A 22,823-nucleotide genomic window follows, 5' to 3' on the forward strand; every position below is an offset into this window, starting at 1 on the left:
ATGTCTGTTCTTGTATGAAGCGAAATGCAGACCAAACGTGGTCAGCGAGTGGGGCACGTTCTGATGGTATAGCTCACATATGAAGACGGCATAGGTTGACAGCAAGGAAATTTACTTCCCAAATCACATGTGGAAGAAGGAAACAAATAAATCAGCCCAGATCCTTTTATTCCCACAAAACCTCAAATTATAAAGTGCATTGTGCCAGTGTAACTGAGGACCGTCACCAACTTTGTGTTTCCAATTAATGATTTACGGCCTCAAATGTGCTGCATTGTGGGAATGTAACGCACAGGAATGTTGACTGGGGCAGAGACGCTAAAAGAAAGGAGAGACTAATAGTTAGAGACTATCAGATTCTTTGAAGTGGAGAAGACAAAGAGGGTGAAAGACAGAAGTGCACACGCAAAATGAAGACAAGATCGTCAAGTAAGACAAATAGCATCTTTTATTGCAGTTCGGTGAGACTGCAACAGAGACGGGTTGAACATATGGTTTTGCGAAATGAGACATGTAGGTTTGTGCCAGCAGTTATCTGATTTCACTTTATCTTTTTATTATGCTCAAACTGTCCCGAGGCAAATAACAACATACTTTGCTCCGACTCTTGAATCTTGAAATCTGGAGGATCCCAATGGATGTGCGGGAGAAGGTGAACTTTGTGTCATGTCCCGCTGGGTTGACCTTCACCGCATGCCGTCACTTCTGCATCGCACGATATCTAATCAAGCAAAAATGTCATCAAACTTGAGAATGTTGTACCCATTTAAGCTGTTCATATCCTGTCTGAGGATCGGTTTAGCAGCTATCTTCAGCCGAGGAAATAATAACAGCGTATCAGAATGAACCCTGCCACCTTTATAGTATGACAAAATAAACCGAGAGTGTACTGCATTCTTACGAAGGGGGCACAGTTTCCCAAAAATGTCTTTTCGCTGAATTAGTTTAAACTGTAAGGGTGCTTTAGGTAAATCACACGCTGCACGGACGGGCAGACAATAAACAAGCCAAAGGTCAGGAGCTGAATATTTTAGACATGAAAAAAATGCATAAAGAGAAAAAATGTCAAGTAATAAGAAAACTAATCTTAGCCGGCGACGTTTTCTTGCTATTCCGGGGGTGTTTCCTTACCCTCTGCTTGTTTTTCATAATGCAGTCTCAACACTTTTTCTGCTTCTGTGGTGGAAATCACACAATGGCCAATACTGATTGCTTTATTTTCTCAGTGTGTACCCCCCTCTCGCGTTTGTTATTGCAGAACAGGAGGATATGCCGGACAGGGGGGGGCGATGCTGAGCCTGCAGAACCTGAACATTTTCTTTCTAATAATTTGAAATCCTGTGGGGTCGAGGGGGGGCACACAGGCGAGAAGGGGGTCTGAATGCATGCCGGTGGGGCTTGTGGGGGGTGCAAAGTGGGTATGTGAAAGGTGAGCACCGCTCCTTAAACTATTTGGGAAAAACGGTCAGGTATGCAGTCTAGTCTGCACGTGCTCAGTAGCTGTGACTGCTGTTCTGACTGCATTCTAACACTGCAGCTTCCACAACCCAGAACAGTAAAGCAATACCTCGCCGGCTGCACCCACCACTGGCCATGTGGTCACACTCACACAGAGCTTATATGTAAAGAAATTATTGTTTTAGTGGGTTAATATGGAGGCCACCTACACACCTGCCCAGAGGAATGTTTTGCATGTGGGGGGTACTACCATTGGCATTCACTCACATTCCACTGGTGCCAGCAGGGGATGTGGCCAGTGGTTTGGGATCAGTCAGTACAGAAGAAACCTTCCCTGGTGCAGCCTATTTCTCCATCTGGCTGAAATTCCTAGATGTGCATCTCATCCGTAACGTAAAATATATTTATGTTACTGATCAGCGAGGAGGGATGCAGCCAGCACTTCCAAGCCACACGCCATCTGCAGCTCACATAACTCGCCTGTCTTGTGACAGAAGGCCAAATTTCAACACGGAAAAAAAAACACCTTTGCTTTTTTTTCCCTTCCAGAACAGGGTGAGCATAAAAGCGCTGCGACTGAACAGTCCTCAGTGAAATACAATAAGTGATTAAAAGAGTTAAATGTTTGAGCAGCTCTCTCCCCAGACTGGATGTAGCGGTCCCTCATATCGGGGCTCTCCGTTTACATTATTCATACGGGGGAGGGTGTGACTTGTTGGCTCTTTTTTCCGCCTATATAAAACGAGAAGTTCGCGTAAAAGAAAATACAGATGGAGAAGGCTCGCCGGCTCGCTGTGTCACAGAGAGTCCCCTTAAGCCTACGTGACAACTCACATACTGTCACTTTGTGACCAGCTTAATCGGCAGAATGCCCGGTCTCTGTGTGCTTTGTCTCGCCGCCGCGCTGGCTGCGTTCGCCCGGCTCGTCGGCACCGTGGGGCCGGTGGTCCGCTGCGAGCCGTGCGACGCCGGGGCGCTCCTGCAGTGCAAGCCCCTGCCGAAGGACTGCGCGGAGCGGGTGAGGGAGCCCGGCTGCGGCTGCTGCATGACTTGCGCCCTCGGCGAGGGACAGGCGTGTGGAGTGTACACGGCGCGCTGCGGCTCCGGCTTGACCTGCCGGCACCAGCCGGGGGAGAGCCGACCCTTGCAGGCTCTGCTGGAGGGACGGGGAGTGTGCTCCAGTGCCGCGTCCAAAAGACTCAACACCATTCTCATACCGGCGCAAAAGAAAGGTAAGAAGCGACGTTTTTGTGGAGGCTTTTTGTTGTTTGTAGATACCTTGTTGTTTTTGTGTGTGTGTGTGTGTGTGTGTGTGTGTGTGTGTGTGTGTGTGTGTGTGTCTGTGTGTGTGTCTGTGTGTATATGTATGTGTGTGTGTGTCTGTGTGTGTGTCTGTCTGTGTGTGTGTTGTTATTTGGTGGGTTTGACAGGCGCTCTCCCCATGAGGTGGTGCTCTTTGCTGAGCGGGTCTGGGGAGTTCCTTGTTCATGGAAACACCGATTAGTGCGTTGTGCTGATAGTGGATGAGATAAAGGTGCTTAGACTGATCTACTTAAGATATAAGGCACAGAGAAACATGCGGAGAATGCGTTATCCGCATTTTCTGGGCTGTTTTGCACCCTGCCACAATGTAAAGCGCCAATTCTAGCCGTGGGGTTTTAGAGGGGAGGTTTGACATTGCACAGTGATGTGCTGGTCTGGGTTAAACAAATCCCATAGGCTCCTGAACGTTTTAGAGGATAACACCAGCTATGGCTTGGAGGTTTACCCGGCAATTAATCGTTGCTCTCCAAGCAGGCGACCGCTTTTTTCCATGCGCGCACAGATTTGAACCATCATGCGTAAAATGCAAAATAAAATTAAAAGATTGTCGTTTTGGGTTGTGCAGATAGTTTGTTTTAAGAAAGGGCAACAGTGCTCCTTCTTCCTTTCTCCCTAACACACACACACACACCCACACACACACACACACACCCACACACACACACACACACACACACACACCCACAAGCACACACACAACCTGGCTCCCTCAAACCAATAGTTAAGGAATGCCACATACATACTGTAAGTATACAGTATTTAGCTGAAGCTGAGCCTAGATAATTTCCTTGTCTACTGTAATGTCTTTATTTTCCTTCAAGTAAAGGTCATGGATTTTTGTACACAGCATGAAAATATGTGCTGCTGGGGGGGGGGGTAATTTCTCTGAGTTCCCTATAAGCAACCAAGACACACTTCAACAAACAATCAGGGCCCATTATCAATGAGCGCAGGCTGTATATTATCTTTAGTGCATGCTAAGACGGAGAGTTCTCGTTTGCATGGTGTTTCGTGTGAATGGATGCACGCTGCTCACACTGGTGAAACGGCACACATGCCACCTCCATGTGAATACACACTGTTGTGTGTTTGGGCACTGCTGACGTCGGGCCTCCAGGAGCCACTGTGTGCGTTTTCTTCTTCCTGGTTATTTGGTTTGGCCACAGTAATATGTGGTGTGCAGGCACTCGGGAGTCACATTGTCATGCATACAGACACACACGCACGCATTCCAGCAACATGCATACACACACTCGCAGACCATCAACAACTTGCCCACACTGTTTTACTTCACTTGATATCCTGTCATTTAGTATGAATATTTCCCTGTTTTCTTCTGCCTCTCTCTTTGTGTCATTTCATATCTGCTCCTCACTATTTGCAGCCTCTTATCTAAGACAAAACTAACATTTTTTTCTCACGTGGGGGCAAAGAAATACATCTTATAGCACTTCCCGGGCCCGTGAGGCAGCACACAATCAGTTACAAGTGAGACACGTAGACCGTGTCAATGCGCGCTCATTTACAGTATCTCCACCACTGGAGATGCAGGAAAAGGTTGGAAATGATCCAAAGCGCCCCCGTTGGTCATTGTGTACCGGTGCAGCCCAGTAGTTTCCAGCGCCATTGGTCCCCAAATCCAGAGCAGCCTCTCCTCCCAGACATTAACAAGCTCTCCTCACTGCAGCTTGTGCTGTTTACCTCTGTGCTATTATATAAACAAATTGCGTAATGTGTTTATCTGAAACACCCCAGACTTCCTAGAAAGGTTGTATAAAAGTTTATGTTGACAATAAAAAATTAATGCTTGCAGGAAACAGGGCTCAATATTCTTTTCCTTGGTTGTGAACATTTATTTTTTAAGAGTTCAGAAAACCATGTGGAAACTGGATCAGGTTAAAGAGCATCTGTCGCCTTCTGTCTGTGTCTCGATGCAGTTGATGCTGTTATTCTAAGTTCTGGAGAGCCTGGGAGACTGTGGAGCCCCACCACGTCACTAATTGATCAGGTGGTCACGGAGAAAGGGTGGGCTGCCAGCCTGCCTGCCCACACGAGCTACAGCCCTACATGCCCGTCCGCCGCCCTCACCACAGCTCTCCAACACAAAATCTGCTTTGAGTTAACGGTTTAAAGCTGTGTTTGGGTGTGTTTGAGCCACTGCATGTGTGTTCCCATCGTCACCCCTGCCTCTTCGGGATGTTGCCTCCAAGCTCAGTTAGCTTCTTTGACTGCGGCCTTGTGGTGGTGTGGCAGACCGGGTGGCACATGGCGGGTAGTTTGGCCCTCTCCTATATTAGGGAGGAGTGTTTGGAGCCCCCTCCTCTCTGTCTCAGGGTCAGATGGTCCCCGCTCTGTCTGTCTTTAACGATTTGACAGGAATCTTTGCCAGCACCACGGGCTATTAATATATCTGTTCCCTTATCTCCCACTTTACCACTTACTGCCCTAACCTCCTCCTCTTTTAGCCCCAATCCCCGATTCCCCACCCTACACATATAAACACACGCATAACGTTTTCTCCTTGACAGCGTCCTAAAAAAGCCTTGTTTAGACTCAGTTCCTCTTTGTGTCTCTATCTCTTGGTCTGCATACCGTGGAAATTTGTGGATATGAAATCGTCATGTTTCTGTTTATTACTTGGCTTCATTTCTGTTTCCAAACAGCCCACAAGGCAATGAGCTAACTTTATTTCATCTGTTTTAAACAGGCCTTTTTTAGGCAGTCAAGAATTCTCTGCTGGATTAAGTGCTAGCGAACCAGGCATTCATCATTTTATTATTGTGGTATTTTGTAAGAACTGCAAACTAAAACAGCTCTACGATGCTGATTTGTACCTTCTGATTCAGAGTTTGAGGGCAAAGTTAAGTGAAAAATATATGCGATTTAGTAGATGAATCTCCAATTTTGCACACACAGATAGCTGTGAAAACGTAGTATCGTACGATATTGTAATTAAAGCCTTAAGGCTGTTTGAAACCCACTTCAGGATTTGTGAATGTTTTATTTCTTTCGGGAACAAACAGAAGAAACTGCAATTTCACTGCTTTTTCTGCATCAAGACCTCTTAAGACCAGGTCTAACTAAAAAAAACCCCACTATATTTATACTTGTGAAACCTGGACTAGATTAACAAGTAAACAACAGAGACTATATAGAGCGCACTTTCAAATCTGTGAAGTCTGTAATGTATTTGTGAAAACAGGAAAATGAGGATTTCACTGATATTCTCCGGAAAAATCAAATGAGACAAAGTCTAACTAGAGAAACAATATATTTACACTTGTCAAACCTGGACTAGATTAACAAGTAGACTCCAGAGACTTTCCAAAACACTGTTTAAGATTTGTGAAGCCTTAGCTCTATTACTGACAGCAGAAAAAAATAGTGATGTCACTGCGTTTTTCTTCATCCAGACCACATAAGACAGCAGATAAGAGAATCTTAAATCACTACAGTCTACTCCTAATCTAGTCCAGATTTGACATGTGGAAGTACGTGGTTTCAATGCAGTAGTAGTTGTGAAATCACCCTTTTTTTGTTAACAAAGCTAAAATAAAGGTTTAACAAATGTGTTTGTGGGTTTTAAACAGTTTCAAGGTTTTAAATATGAGATATATCACTTTTCACACAACTATCAGTGGCAAAAAAACAGACAACCAGCCACTAAATTTCAACATTAATCTTACCCAAACGAATGCCACGAATCGGATGCTAGCTTCAACATCTGTCAGTAAGTACGGATCATTTGAAAACTGTGTGTGACTTACATTTACCCATACAGAGAATGGTGGAAATCAGGTAGAGGAGGGTTGTGCCAACGTGACCCAGGCGATGACGGTGTTGCCCGGCGTGGCAACTGTGAAGGGCGGACACAGTCGGGCATCGATGGACACCAGGTCCCCGCTGCACAACAAACTGATCCAGAAAGATCAGAACAGGAAGACGCAGAGCTACAAGGTGGAATCTGTGTCAGGAGGAGCCAACATGGACATGCACAACTTCTCCCTGGAGAGCAAGAGGGAGACCGAGTATGTAAGTCGCACCCAGAGGCAACGAGATTTGCGATTTCTGAAAGAACAACAGTCGTGACAGGTGCTCGTAACAACGGCAGTCGTTGACTCTGAACCCGGTATGACTGCGGAAGGTACCGCACATCAAGTGGTAGCATTTAGATTCAACATTATACGCGGGTCCTCACAACTAAATACGTAAAATAAAATAAACGACTAACTTTCCATAACATACATATGTATATGCTGTCAAGAGTGGCCGTAAATTACTAGCTTGCTAGCTAGTTAGCTTTCGAGCTACTTTTTTAATTTGTAAACAATATTCAGCTTTGAACAAATTTAAATTAAAAATTTGATTAACTGGCCTTTCGAAGACAGAAATCATGACGATCGTGCAGGGGCTAAAAACCGTTAGCGTCAACTTGCTACGTTTGTTTTTTGTTTTTAATTTTCTTTTGCTAGCTGCGTGGTTGGCTCACTAGCTAACTCACAGCCTACTTTGTATACAGTCATTACCTCTGGAGAAATTAAGATGTGAAATCAACAGTGTTTGCCTAGACATCATGAGCCCACAAACGATTGGTGAAAAAAGGAGAGTGCGATGAGCAGCTGGCAACTGCTAGCTAGGTAGCTTGCAGGCTAACTTGTAAACCGTATACAGTGTTTACCTTTTGACAAGTTCCGGTTTGATATCCAGGTTTTTGGCCCTTCAAAAATCCTGCCACCTTTTTATTTTCACAACTGTAAACGGTTCTGGGTTTGTACCCCGTCAGGAAACTCTGGTACTGGTGCCGCCGGAAAAGTCTTGACTTGACAAAGACATGTCCCTGGGCTGCAGTAATCCATGGTTCTGTGCCCTTATTAAAACCTGCCTTTTAAATTTAATAATTTCTCGTCCTTGTCATATCTTAAACACCTACTTAAAGGTACCTGGTGGAGTTTTAACTTTGTTTTTTTTTACTTTTAATGCTTCACACCAAATTACACTGTGTGTGTCCTCAAGGCTTTAAAAAAACATATAAAATACCTGTCCAAGCTCATAAAACATTTGCAAAGCCTCGTTTACACTGGCTTGGCCATCTTCTTTCCTTTATTACCAGATATTTTTATTCCCTAATTACTGCCAGTCACTGTTGATAGGCATAATCACCCGGTGCCGGGGGTGGCCAACCATACTGTATGCCATGGAGAACCAGCAGTCTGCAGGTTTTCCTTTTTTTAAATGTTTTTTTTTTTTTTTTGGTCATTTATGCCTTCTTTAGAGAGCTGATAGAAAAGAAATGACAGGAAATCAGAAGAGAGATAGATGGGATATGCCGTGCAACAAATGTCCCCTGGCCAGGCACCAAGCCAGGGATGCTTCAGGTTCATGGTCAGCGCTTTAACTCCTGGGCCATGAGGTTGAATCAGTCCGCTGTTTTCTTTTTTAAATTTCAGCTAAAGACCACCCACTGATTAGCACTTCTAATTAAAGGGGAGCTCATCAGTGAAATCACCTGCTGAGGTAATTTGTTGGTATTAAACTCTGCAGAATGCTGGCTCTCCGTAGCACATGGCTGTTGGCTAAAATGCATATCGCTGTCAATCCATGGTAGGTGGTATGCATGTGTATGTGCATGCAAGAAAAACACAAGATGCAAAGAGTATGAGGAATCTCTCATCAAAACATTGCTCTACAGAGCAATTTGTGGTCAAAAACTCCAGCAGGTCCCTTTCGGGTATCTACTATGATTTAAACATGATTGTTTTTTAAATTGCATGCTCTCAAATCAATTGTGAGAGAAGGTACCACTTTTTTTCAGAAAGTTGACGTCTCATTTTGGGACTTAACCTCTTCAATCTGGACCTAACAGTGGGTTCATCACTGCAACCCAGTGTTGTTCAGAAAAGCATTGTTCAGATTTACAGAACTTAATTTACATTTTTTGTCGAAAAACGCAAACTTTCCACAAATACTAAATGTGTCAAAAACTGAAGTTTGGGGATATTTGCATAAAATTATGCACAAGACATTTAGAATTGTGTAATTTTGGAGTGATGTTGCAGCCAAGTTATGGCCAACCTCAGTTTTGTTCAATGCAAGTATTAAAGAGATCAAAGGGTGTGTTTGAACAAGCAGATTTTGAATATATGTAATCACACAGTATGGGAAAATATTTTTCTAAATGCTTAGTTGTTAATGGGACATAGGGTGCAGGAGGGTAACTTTCATAAACTGTGATGTTCACCATGAACTCCTAGAACTTCATGAACGCTACTCATGTTCTTCGTGTCCTGTGATTGTGTAAGGATGAGTGTGTAATATTGGTGTTGTTGGGGTGTGTTTGCCGTGTTGCTAGGGGCCCTGTCGGCGGGAGATGGAGAGCATCCTGAACAGTCTTAAAATCAGCAACGTGCTCAACCCGAGAGGCTTCCGCATACCCAACTGTGACAGAAAGGGCTTCTACAAGAAAAAACAGGTGAATGGCTCTCCCTGCTGTTTCTTTCTTTTACACACCGCCTCTCTGAGACACACACACACACACACACACACACACTTCAACATACACACACCTGCGGACATGCAAATAGACCCACCGCATGCCTGAACACTTCCAAAGGATCCTCGCCGACTCATCCAACCCACCCACGCATACACAGTCCCCTTTTTTTGTGCATCTCAGGTTGCCTTGACAGCCACATCAACACTATATTATCAGAATGGCTAATAACCATGTATTACTCCAGTAAATGCACTGCAGCCGTCTGACTCATGCCTCACAGGAAATGAAGTCGGTCAGGTGTGTTTGTGGGTGTGTGGTGTGGGAGAGTGTGGGGGGTAGGGATGTAAGAATGTGGTCTTGGGAGTGTGTGTGGCACAGTAGATGTGGCGGCAGGGGAGTGTATGTATGGCGCTTGTGTGATGGCGGTAGTTTTGGTGAGGGTGTGTAGGTGTGGGGTGCTGTTGGTGAGGTAAAAAAAACAAACAGGCTGTCACTGGTTTAGTTTTTCTCGTCCGTGGTGCAGCAGACTCGGGCCACCCATAGCCTGCTCATTTGCAGGACAGGAAAAAGACAAGGAAGCTGAAATTGGTTGGAGTAGTTTGGTGGGTGACGTGCTATCCTGAGGGGAGGAGGTGCAAAAGACGGGAAGGTAGCGGATGGTTTGCGGGGGGGCATTACAGACATACAGCATGTCAAATAACCACCACCCCATTTCCTGGGTTGGGAGCCTTATCGGAGGAATTCCATGTGACTAGAGCCCATTCTGAGAAACGCATGAGTCACCAAAAAAACCCCCCCAAGCACCATGAGTCAGAGACCAATTCGAGCCATAACAGACACTCACACATACACACAGGCACACAAACGGGCATTCACACAGAATAAAATCATCCTCTCAGATTCTTACCTCAGTCTTTCCCCAAAGTCTCCAATGCATGGTTTCATTGTTGCTTTTATTAAAATCAGACTCTTCCTTGTTCTTTTCCTGGATTTCATCAACAAATACCTACCAGGAAAGTGTCAGTTCTGCTCTAAGTGTGTGTGTATGTGTGTTTAATTGCGTGTCTGCGTGCAGCAGTGTGCCAGCCCTTGTCGCCCTTTTCTCAGAGGGCCGGCGTGGGGTGCGGGGTGTTGTGTTAAATCCATCCGAGGGGATGTGCCTTCACGGTGTGTTGCAGAGATTTATGACCGGAAACACAGCGAAGAGGAGACCGTGTGAACCATCTAGGGTGACAATACTGTGAAAAGAAGGGAGCGAGGAGGGGAGGAGGTGGGAGGGAGAGATGGAGGAAGGGGTCAGGGGGTGGAGGGGTGAAGGACTGAGCAGAGGCAAAAGCGGCATAACCATACACATGATACACAAGCTGTCTCAGCATCTTAAAGCGATTCTCCAGCCAAAATCTTTCAATATCATATATTCATGAACTGTTGAAAGGTGGATTGTTAAAGCTGCTAGTTTCATCTTTCATAAGGACCTTTTCCACCAAATAGTACCAGGAAGCAATTGGGTGCTGACTCCGTTTCAACCGAATAGTTCCAGGAACAAAGGCTCAGCAGAAGCTAAACTAGGAAATAAAATACTCAGAAACTGAGAACAAAACTATACACAAGTCCCTTATGTGCATTGCTGTTTGGATTTTCACTGGATCTGAAGAACCGTTAAGGCAAATCAGACCGATAAAAGTACATAACACATTTTTACACATGAAGAAGCACTACATATATTCATTGTGTGAGACACACAGAGGAGGGAAAGGAGAATGAAAGTTCCTTGAGAACATTTTTTGGGGTTTCGGTTTCAACTGCTTCTCAAGAGCTAGAATATTGAGTCAAAGTAGACCAGTAATGAGAAAAAAGCAACAGGTTTGTTTAGCTCATGATCCGGTGGCAGTTTTTTTTGTGGTTATTTTACTTACCTCAATTAGCAAATGTGAAATTTCAGTTTTGTTCCTCTTGTTTGCTAAATGTATTTTCTCATTTTAAGACTATTCATAATAATTCAGCAGCATAACTGTTGTTTAATCGTCCATAGCATGAAAAGGATCCCTGTTCTTCCCTGTTCTGAATATTGATTGTAACTACAGCCAGCCCTTGTTTTGCAGTTGGATAGAAGTTGTAGACTTCTGTTTGATCAATAAGTGTCGTTAGGTCCAACATACTCTTGCCCAGTAGTCCCAGGTCCACCAGAAAGTCCTGCTTCCATAGTAGGGACTTTTTGACGGGTAGCTACTGAAACTGGAAAAGGGTTCATCTGGTTGAAATGCAGGAAAAGGCCCAGAGTTAATCAAAGGGTTTCTGGGTTCCTGGAAAAGTTTCTGCCACTGAAAGGGCTAATAGAGAACTGAATCTGTGGTCAGATTAGATTCATGTTGGCTACAGTGGATTCCAATGGTGACGGGGTTTTCGCAGCCAAAGGAAAGGATCAGAATGACCATAGAAACTTATGAAACTACTCCTGTAGGATCATTTGCTCCCTCACTGTCTTCACTACACATACTACGCTCAGTATGTTGCAGTCACTTTTCTGTCAGAATGTGTCTGTACACACTGATGTCATTTGTAGCTCTTTGCATTTGTCGCTTGTGACTATTTCCTCAAAGCTAGTTCCAACTGTGCAAGCTGCAGAAACAGTTACTTGAGACAAAACGTTTAACTCCTGCATACTTTCTCACCTTCACACGCCTGGTCAATGCTTTGCCAAGTGGACATGATTGTCAGGTAGGCAAAGTCACAGAAGTTGCTGGACGTACACTAAGCATACTAAGCAAACCATGGACAAGTGAAGTATGCTCCAGGAATGGCTGGACAATTGGATGTTTTGATACTATTTCCCCCCGCTCTGAATACTTGTTGCTAATGGAGTCCATAGTAGTCTACTGTACGTGAATTCAAGCTGATTACACCCTCTGTTTCCCATTAAGGACAAAAGTACCAACCTTAAGCAGCTACTTTTTAAGCCTACAATGAGTGAGTTTTGACACAAGAAAGATACAATAGATTTGGAGGTAAAATAATGTTTTATTGGTCAATGATCATGAGGAAAAAGCACGTATGTTTGTATGCATGTGTGGTTTTCTGTACATGTTGCTGTTACTATGAGTACTTTAGGCCTCTAGGAGAAGTTTGAGCCGTGTTAGCCCTACCTCCGCTACAGAGAAACCTATTTTTAGCCGCAGTTATATGAATTGGCTCAGTATCCCAGTTCAGGACATGCATGCCCAACACTGATCCACTCGTTACACCCGTCAAAGTCTCGCTCTCTCTCTCTCTCGCTCTCTCTCACTGTCACTCTCGCACTCTGTCTCTTTTATTCTTCATTTCACCAACCCATCATTACCCCCATTTTGCCCTACCTACAGTCGTCCACCCATCTGTTGTTCTGTCTGCTTGCTCCATCATTCTGTCCACCCTGCCCTTCCGCCCACCTGGCTTTTCCTTCCTTGTTTGGCCAGGGATCAGCAGAGGGTTGTGAATGGGATGACAGTGTCTGCGTCTCTCTATGTACTCTTTCAGAGTTTAGTGTGTGTGTTGAGAGGAGGAGGAGGCAGTGAGTTAAGGATGTAATCCAGGTGCCTGCATGCCCTTATACCTCCTCCCTCCCTCCCTCACCGGGTCCTGTCAGTGCCAGACTCATAAGGGCTGACTTATTGAGCGTGACTCAAGGGATCTGTGGAAACGTACACACCGACCACAATGGCTTTATAATAATTGGCCAACCTTCAGGACCCAGACAGCTATTTTCACTCTCCCTCTCTCTGTCGCCCCCCAGCCCCGGATTTCTAATCCAGCCCTTCTTCCTCCTCAATGGGGGATATGGAGTAATTTCTTTGCCATAGCTGTTGCATAATATGTAGGGCAGAGTACTATTTTTCAGTATCAGTGCCAACTCGTAGTTTTGGCACTAATACCAAAAACTATAGTTTTTCAATACCTTGGTTTGAGAATAAAAACAGATTTTTCTACTGGTTGAGGATTCCATCCCAACTTTCAGTGCTGTTCCACACTTGATTTTATGGACTGATTTCATCGTATACTTGTATAATATAAATATATACATCGTAAAGTATTGAACTTTGATAGCCATTAGCTCCAACTAATAATCATTTTCATTATTGATTGAACATGCCTGTGTATGCAGAAACCCAGTGTTGTATAAAAACATCCACATCGCAACATGTCCATCCGGATCCGGATGTATATTTGAGTGCAGCGATTTAAATGTCTAAAAAATGTCAACAATAATGCCCATCACAAGTCAGCAAAGCCCAGATTTATTTTATCTTTTTTTTAATCTTACCCACAGTTGAGAAATTCAAAGGCTTTCAATTAACAACAATATTAAGTAGAGCAACATAGCAAATTGTATTAGAGAAGCTTGAACATGCAAATATTTGGTAGTTTTAGTTGATAAATGATCATGGTGGTAGTCAGATTTGTCAGTGGTTAATTTTCTGTTAAAAGTCTTCTTCCCCTCGTGTCACATTGTCTCTCATCATGTCCAGTCATGACTTATGTTGATCTCACCTGGTCCAGTCTATCCCTGTTCTTTGCAAACTTTGTAAAGTCATATTTAGGCTCCTATTTTAAAGTTTGTGTGGCTCCATTCTCCTAAAACAAACACAAATTATTCTGGAGTTGAATTCACTCAAACTCTCATTAAACTTTTTTTTTTTTTTTTTTTTTTTTGAAAAAGCAATATCCTGCAGCTACTCCCAATTCACTCGCAAACACACACACAGATGCACCCTCTTTTACACAAATACATATACATGCGCCCCTATACACACACACAAATTGCATTTTATGAGCTTGTGTTTATCCTGTGGTCAGACCAGGCTCTTTTTAATGTCCGTGAAGCCCAGCAGTGCTGCTATTAGCTATAAAGACCAGCATCACAAGAGCATGCATTCATACGCACAACACACACATATATACACACCCCATAAAGGTAGCATTATGAATGCGTGGGGTGGATGAAATGTGTTTTTTCAGTGACAGCCATGTGGACCACGCAGGGCAAGTGCCGGATCTGTGAGGTTCAGAATATAGGGCACGAGGTCTGAGCTGACCCAGGTTTTAGACTCTGCGGTTGAGGATGCCGAGATCAGTCAGCACGTTGAAGGAGTGCACTTCCAAAAACCCGTGTTTTGAGTATCAGCTACTCACGTTATGTGGGCCTGATGTAGTTGCTCTGAAAAGTTTGTGGCTGGCTCCTTCATGGAAGATGCCAGCTATAGTCAGCTGAGATTTAAGGTTGATGCAGAATCCTCCGGGATCCCAGTAGCATACTAATGTGAGATTACTTTTGCAGCATACTGTCATTCCCTTATCCTCTGCCATAGTTAGATATTTTCACCCAAATACGCCAAAGTATGGCTAAATACAAAGCTTCAGTTTGTTGCTAGCGTTATATATAGTTGCGTTAGGCTTATGTCGACAGCAAAGCCTTCTAGCAACAAAGAAAAGTAAATAAATAAATAAAAGCGCGGATGTTTGGAACACAGTGAATGTACAAGTGGACAGAGGGGAAGTAGAATGAGCCGGATTGGTTTTTGGTTTTTGGTTTCTCTTAAAGGACAGGTTTGGATTTTTTTTCCAAGTCCGTTTTAATACAGTACTCAACATGTCATATGTTCACTGAAACTGAGTTATTGGTCAGGATAATTATCCCACATCTCCTCACATACCGGCCACGAACCAATCCCTTCCTAACAGGACTACACAGTGAAATACGGGGACAGAAGTCACAGCCCTCATTCAATGCAAAAAGGACCTCTAAAGTTCAGCCAAAGCTAAGAAGAGACGCCCCTTTGAGGTAGCCAAATCAGGCCCTCTTCCATAATCATGGTCTTTATAGTATTAAATTCTCAGGGATTCCTACCAGATATCCACATGATTTGGCTTCAGCTGAACTTTAGAAGTCATTTTTTGCACAGAACGAAGACTGTGGATATTGTCTCCTATTTCTTACAATTTCTTACAAGCCTTTGTCATATTTAACCCAAGCAAACTACAGAGTTATCAGAGCCACCTTTCAAGTTTACAGAGTGAGTGTTGATACTCCAAACACTGGTTTTCAGCGAGTATTTCTTTAAGCCATCAGGATTAGAATGTATTTTTAAGTTCCAGTTTGATCAATGTAGAGATTACAAGAGGTCAAATAGACTTGTTTACACCTTCTGTAATCAAGTCTATTATTGTGTTATTGTGTAAAAAGTGTAAAAAAACATGAAATTTCCACAACAACAAGAGAAACTCTTGTTTCTCTTGTTGTTGTGAAACTTCTTTGTATTCAGTGTTACTTCTACAAGTCCTTGCATCCTCATTAGGAGGCTTTGAACTGACATCCAGTCCTCAGTGGAAGTTTGACTGTCGTTTGCCTTGTCCTACATTGTTTGTGTGTGTGTATGTGTGTGCGTGTGCGTGCGTGTGTGTGTGTGTGTGTGTGTGTGTGTGTGTGTGTGTGTGTGTGTGCTTGTGTGGATTCAAGCAGTAAAGAAAGGATTGCTTGAGATGACTGCTAATAGTTCACAGATGAAAGAGAGACTGAACGGAAATTCAAAGGTAGCCAAGCAACAGGGGAATGCACACATGCACATTTTGCTCTTCCTCTCCCTTCCGCCTCTCCTTTGGCTTTTCAACCCTCCCATACACACACACACACACACACACACACACACACACACACACACACACACACACACACTCTGACACACACTGACACACACACACACACACACTGACACACACCAGGCGCATACAGGACTCTATCATCATTAACCAGAGCTGAGGAACACAATGTTAAGCTCCTCTCCGCAGTCTCGTCCGCTGGGTCGAGGCTAAAATAGAAGCTGGCCGCAGACTCAGACATGGGGGGGGGGGGTGGAGGGAGGGAGGGAGGAGAGGGGAGAGAGAGACAGAAAACAGAGTGAGACGGAGGAGGGGGAGGACGAGGAGAGGTAGGAAGGAGGAAAACTGAGTTCATCGAAAAAGGTCCCTCGATGATGTTAGTGTGTGAGAACGGGACATGTTGGGCTGCGTACTTGCCCCCATACTGCTACAGTAGTTGTTGGCGAGGTATTTTAATAGGCCTCTGTCTCTATAAAGCTGCCTTTGATCATGCACTCAGGCTGCACGTGGATGTTGACTACACCGGAAACAGACACCTGGTCACACTCTAAAGCCTGTCTGTCTGTCTTCCTCGGTGTCGCTGCACAGCCGCCTACACTGCAGTCTCTAAGTATTAGGAGAATTTTGTCTTGGCCCTGCATTCCTGGGTGTAGGAATTTAAATTAAACAATGACTTTGAGATTTAAGTGCTGATTTCAGCTTTAATTTGAGGGTGTTTACATCCACATCAGATAAGCTGAGTAGAAATAATAGCCCTTTTTTTTTGCAGCCTCTTGAAGATAAAAATTGCTACGAATCTTACGCTGTTCATCCAAGATGGGTTGGGTTCTCATTTCTTAATGACAAAATACGTCATTTGATAGTGCCCTATACTGTATGCTTGCTCCAAAAATGTAAACTGAGTGATATGCAGCCTTTACGGCTAAGGTCTAGTTTAGCTAACTAAAACTAGTTTGTTACGGTTTGGGACATTACTGCATTTTGGGAAATTTTTCCCGAGGGAGATACATAGTTTAGTGACCTATTTCTTTACAAACAACAGTTTGCTGTTCATAAATTGTGGTTGCAAAGTCACTGTGACATCAAGACTACTGGAAGTCCCTGAGAGGCCAACACAGCACGGCGGCGTAAGATGCCCATCAGAGCACCCTCACGTCTTGTTAGCGTTGTAAGCCGACACATCATCGAAAGCTGACACCCGCCTGTATATGCCCCTGGCGCCATTCCCAGTGCCGATGTGCATCAGCTCTTCAGAATGCAATTTTATCACATTTGCTCCTCGGCTCATGATATCCCGGCCTTGTCGTCTACCTGGTGTGTGCTAAATGACATAATGCTGCCTGTGTGTCATCATTTACACAACCGCAACAGGTCGCCTGTCAGGAGCATGTGAATATAGGTTGTTTTAAGCATTTAAGCAAGGGCCGATATAGTTTGTTAACAACTAAGAGTCGCAATATGGATTTGAGCACCCCCAAATACCCTTAAAGGACGATACATACCAGTGTTTGTGCGGTCCAGTGCAGGTTTGAGATCCTTACCTGCAAATCATGTTTACGTTACATTTTTGTCGACCATTTTTCAAATGCATCATGTTCAGTGAAAGATTTTTTAATATACATTTCCCACTGTCCCTGGCAACCATTGGTTTTTCATTCGTTTACGAATGAAATTTGCGTGAGGTGTGTCATCCATCCCATTGAACCTCAAGTCTGCATTAGATTGTCACTGCATGTTCATGCAGATCAAGTTCAGATTAATTGAAAGAGCCTGGGCTGCATTGCCGTCAATCTATAAAGGAATTTGAACAAATATTAATGCAGACTTAAAGGTCACTGTAATGGACAGAACTCAAGCAAGTTTAAAGAATCTACAAATTGACTTTCACATCCTGTGGAAATTAATGGAAAACAATGGCAAAATCTAAAGCATGTGGTCGTTTTGTCGGCAAAAACTTAAAGTGTATATTGTAATAAATGGCAAAATTACTGGTTTGAGTATTGTGTGTTGACAAGTTTCATACCCTAGGGAAAAGAACGGAAACCAGTGTGTGCCTGAAACGGCAGAATAAAATCACTTTCATATTTGTAAAACGCAGTAGCATGTTTTCCAGAATGACTAGCGGTGATATGTAAGTATTAGTGGTTTGTAGTAAATTGGGCTAAAATATGCGAGCCCACCGAAAGGAGGCACTTTAAGCTCCTAGTGGTTGTTTCAGCCGAAGGCCAGTCTCCTGGTGTACGGAACCGAATACATACTGTAGATACGCACTTATGGACTACGTGTACTGTATATACCGTCCACTACCTACGGACCGCACCGCCAGAGAGACAGACGGGCGTGCCTCGGCTCTTGCTGCTCCTCGCCAATCTGTCACCACTCCCCCGAGGGGAGATGATGGGTAGGTGGAGGATTATTCTGAGCCACAGTTTAGCCTGGCCCGGCTGATTGTGTCGTTTCATGTGTACCCCAAATGGAGCTCATAAAGTTGCCACTCTGCAAAGCCCGGCCCCCTGTGGGACATCTGATATTACTGCGTACATGTGTGTGAGCACATGTGTGGAGGCAGGTGGGGGGTATGTGTATGTACATCACATACAACTGGGTTGTGTGCGCCTACACGTTTGAAGACGTGTGTTTATGTGCGCACGTGCGCGGGCACGCGCGCCCGTGCACGCGCAGGCCATAATCAGCTCCAGATGATTTTGAGTGTCTGCCAGTTTCCCAGAATAGCAGCGCTGGTTTCCCTGCAGCCCTCCAACTGGCCTTGGCAAATATTTTAGCAACACCATGTTTACCTTCACACTCCTTCGCTCTCCCTCACTCAGAGCGTTCCTCATTCCCTCCCCCCTATCAGAAATGATCTGCTTTTTCATCATTTACCCCCACTGGTCAGGAGCACGTAAGCCTGAGAAATAAACTGCTCCACAGCTCATAAGTGGGACAAACGCACCAGCATGCTGGGTGCACGTGCATGCCTGAACGAGGCTATCCCGCCCTGATCTTGATACATTTATTATCATCTTTCGCAAGGTGAGCAGCTGTATCATCCGCGGTGTTTATCTCTAATAGTTCCTGCGCAATAAAAACTCAGAGCCAGTTTTCATGTGCAGCAGAGCATTCCTCTCCATGATCGATGAGGTGTTTGTCTTACTAGAGTTCTGCTGAGGCATGACTTGGCCTCCTGACAAGCATTTGAAATCTAAAAGCCAAGAGAGAGATTGAGTGTTACTATAATACACAAATGCACATTGAAGGTGGTGTTGATAAAGCTGTGTCAGGATAATAATTCCTCACACTGGAAACGCTTATCTGTTTTCACAATGTGTCTCAAAGCGATAAGTCCCCCTGCTACTTTCCTGTCTTTTCCTCCTGACTTTGAACTAAAGCTGGAAGTCAGAGCGAGTCGAGTGAAGTTTGTGTGTTCGTCCGTGGCCTGCTGGTGCCACCTGTCTGTGCAAACCTTCCTGTCGGAGGCTGCACGTGTCCGTCTCTGCATGGCAAACATTTTCGGTAAAAGCAAAGAAGCAGCTCTGCACCACTAAAAAAATGTTTTCTCCACCTCTCTTTGCAGTGCCGTCCGTCCAAAGGCAGGAGGCGGGGATACTGCTGGTGCGTGGACAAATACGGGCAGCCTCTGCCCGGCCTGGATGGCAGGGAGCGGGGTGAGACGCAGTGCTACAACCTGGAGCGCAAATGAGAGGACAGAGGGACGACAAGTGGACAGAGAGAGGAAGACAGCGGATAAGGGGGGTAGAAGGGAGAAAGACAGAGAGAAAGAAAGAGAGCCTACTTTGCTCTTGCATGTAGTTTTATGTAAACATTTGAAGGAGCTCTGGACCTTTGATTTCAGGTCCCATTTCTGTCGGAGAGGGAGGGAGAGAACAAGGAGGAGGGGAGGGGAAAGGGTGAAGCGCAGTCTCGGTGACCGGCCAAGCCTCCTGTCCATCACAGCTATCTGTCCTGTGCTTAGGGAACCTCTATCCTTTCTTTAAAAAAAACAAAACAAAAAAAAACAGTTAAGCTGAAAGCTGACAGAGAAGGGGAAGAAAGAGAGAATCCTATCTGCACTATTCTTTTAGAGAGAGAGGAAGGAGGGACTTTTCCACTCACTTTAAAGAGGACTTGTTTGTGACTGTGACCCCAAAAACCGCACCACCACCATTTCTGTGTGTGTGTCTGTCTGTGATCGTGTAACCGCGGGTTCTGTGTGTGTGTGTGTGTGTGTGTGTGTGTGTGTGTGTATGTGTGTGTGTGTGTGTGTCTTCATGTGTGAGCACCTCCATAACACAAGTGTGCACAGCTGCATGTCTGCGCAACTTACCGAGTGAGGGGGTGCTTTCCCAAAAGTGTTTATTTGTGTAAATACTCTACGTCACTAAGCTCAATTTAGGGATGTCAGACCGCCCATCCCCAGCCTCCTGCTCCATTAAACAATGCAGAAAAAAAACACTCTCTGGCTCAGGGTCCATTTTGAAGTGAATGATTATGGGATGGCGGGCCTCTGACATTTTATCTAGCATGAGAGCCACCAAAGGCCGTCCTTGATGCCTGTGGCTTCTCCCTGGGCCTACTATTGGGAAGGGAATGGGGGCAGTTGTAGTGCCTTAAAAACCGACTTTTCCGAGCCTCCCCTCTCCTTACACCCTCTGTGGTCCTCGACTAAAGGAATACCTCGTTGAAAATCTACCTTCATCTAATACTCTTCCCCTGCACGCTTGAAATGTGGCTCTGACAGATTTGTAGCTACAGCAGCTGCAGTTGGCTTGGATTCACAACAGCTACACATGGTTTGAGGGCGACCCAGCAAAAACAGCATAAAAACGTCCACGCAAACTACCGAAACCCCTCCTGCAGCATAAACCACTTCTGCGCTGCTGATCCGTGTGCTGATAGCTTCACAAGAAATGTAGAGTACACTACTTCCAGCAGAGATTCTACAGCTATAAAGTGTGCACAGTGTGACATGGACTTTGGATATTTACAGTAGCTCTGCTGTGGAGAAACTATGCACGTTTGGAACATATTGAAGGAATGGTGGAGAAGTGGATAAAACTGCAAATTTTGCCAAAACATTAGCCTGGTTCCAGACCTCTGAATCGATGCCCACATCTCTGACTTTTTCACCGGCTCAAATAGGTCTTGTGTTGTGCTCATAAATGGCTGCTCCCCTGGTTGAGGAACAATCAGAGCTTTGTCAACTGGAATAACAATGGAGACGTAATCATCCCGTGCCAGACCCAGAAAAAATGGCCTCAAAAGTAGTGTGGATTGGATGGACGCAGCTAGACAACCTACACCCCAACGATTTACAGAAATAACAGCTGCTGAGGTAACAAATTTCTCCAGTTAGTTAGAAAAGTGCTCCTAGCATCTGCCACCAGAGCTTCCACGTCGACAAAATGTAAACCAGCGGTTATGGCAAAAGTAAGCACCACTTCCCAGGGAGAACTCAGTAATGCGAACATAAAATGGCGATTCGGTCTGCTCATCGGGCTACCACCACAGAGCTAAATACGCTCTTTACATTTGAAGTGTGTCACCAATGTCAGCAAGTATACTAATGACAGACAGCTAAAAAGCTAGCTGCGCTAGCAACATATGTAGCTTGTGTATTTAGCCATATTTTGGCAACGCTACGCATACATGGAACATACCAGTCACATGAACAGACGGTGGAATATTGGATCATTTTGCAGCAGTGGTTTGAGAAGATTCCATGGACATTTTTATCCTTTTTCTGTGATTCCAGGTTGCCAGTGGAATCCATTGTAACTGCTGGGAATCCAAGCCAACTACAGCTCAGTGAAAGAGCAAGTTACAAGCTTTTCTGAGCAGGAGACGAGTATTTAAGACTCAAAAGATGGATTTTTGGTGGAGTATTATTTGAGGTGCTCACATGTTGCCCTACAGTCTTAGGAAACAGTTTGGCTAGATTAGTCTGTCTTCTGTCTTTTTTCCAGCCCTCTGCTGTTCCCGTCCACATCCATGCCCCTGGTCCTGTCTGTCCAAGCACACTATCGGTCTAACCTGCTCTCCCGTGTCCTCGCCCCGTCCTTGTCCCTCGTCCGTCACACAGCTCCGGTGCTGAGGTCCCGCTAATCCTAGATGTCTTCACCCCCCCCCGTCAGAAACTTTGTCCTTGTCTGCGTCTCTGTGCCTAATCCTGTCCTTGCCCCCAACTCACTAACCTGAGCTGTTTTTTTTCCCCCCACTCCAGCGCCCTGCTCACCTCTGGTCCTCTTCCTGTCAGTAGCGCAACCTGGTGTAGACTTGTTTAAACGCGGTGAGCCCGGTGTGACCGTCTCACCCTGCCGCAGGTGCCAGCTGCCCTTATGCTTCAAGCACAAGCACTTAAAGCACTTTAGCTGCGCCGCTACTCGTCAATGCATGCAGTTAAAGACAATTGGACCTATCTGCATCTGCATACCTTTCCCTAGAGGTAATGTCAGATGAAATGGTGTGATACTGTAAGCAAACAATAATAACCTGAGAGGAAAAAAAGAAAGAAAGGAAAAAAAAAAAAACGAAGCTACACCAGGACTTCTGACAGCAAACTTATCGAAAACCCCTCAGATATTTTCCATTCAATGCAACTATTTTCTTTTTTTGTTGTTGTTGTTTTTGTTTCTTTGAAAAATGCGTGTATGATCGTATGCCAACAAATCTCCACAAGGTGGACACAGCACCAAATATGCATTCACACACGTGGTAGGGGGTCTGAGGGAGGAGGCGTGGTCCTCCCCGAGGAGCTTCCTGCCCGATGCTCTCCCACATCCTGTGTAAAGACTTGAAAAGTGGAGAGAGTGCCGACAAAGAATGCTCGCCCAGTAGCTTGGTAGCATGAAATCGGCTGTACACTTCCATTAATAGACAGCAGCAACTTACAACCAGCCTGTTGGTGCTATATCCCATCTAT

The 22,823-nt window shown here is 44.8% G+C and overlaps 1 protein-coding gene and 1 long non-coding RNA gene across 3 annotated transcripts; one reads left to right on the plus strand and one right to left on the minus strand.

The window, feature by feature from the left end:
- Positions 1-425: 425 nt before the first annotated feature.
- Positions 426-7,999, minus strand: LOC120790604. Of its 2 annotated transcripts, none has more exons than XR_005707564.1 (3): positions 7,460-7,999; positions 6,549-6,786; positions 426-721 (listed from the first exon to the last, which is right to left on the minus strand). It is a non-coding gene; the product is annotated as an uncharacterized LOC120790604 (long non-coding RNA). The 2 variants fall into 2 exon arrangements; XR_005707563.1 differs by lacking the exon at positions 7,460-7,999 and adding an exon at positions 7,308-7,451.
- On the plus strand, positions 2,060-22,431 carry igfbp3 (insulin-like growth factor binding protein 3). Its single transcript, XM_040128323.1, has 5 exons — positions 2,060-2,690; positions 6,563-6,813; positions 9,131-9,250; positions 19,479-19,569; positions 21,868-22,431. The coding sequence occupies exons 1-5, from the start codon at positions 2,327-2,329 to the stop codon at positions 21,993-21,995; spliced, it is 954 nt and encodes a 317-aa protein (XP_039984257.1). The 5' UTR covers positions 2,060-2,326; the 3' UTR covers positions 21,996-22,431.
- Positions 22,432-22,823: the final 392 nt, after the last annotated feature.

The sequence above is a fragment of the Xiphias gladius genome, chromosome 6 (genome assembly GCF_016859285.1).
Source record: "Xiphias gladius isolate SHS-SW01 ecotype Sanya breed wild chromosome 6, ASM1685928v1, whole genome shotgun sequence".
Taxonomy (NCBI): domain Eukaryota; kingdom Metazoa; phylum Chordata; class Actinopteri; order Istiophoriformes; family Xiphiidae; genus Xiphias; species Xiphias gladius.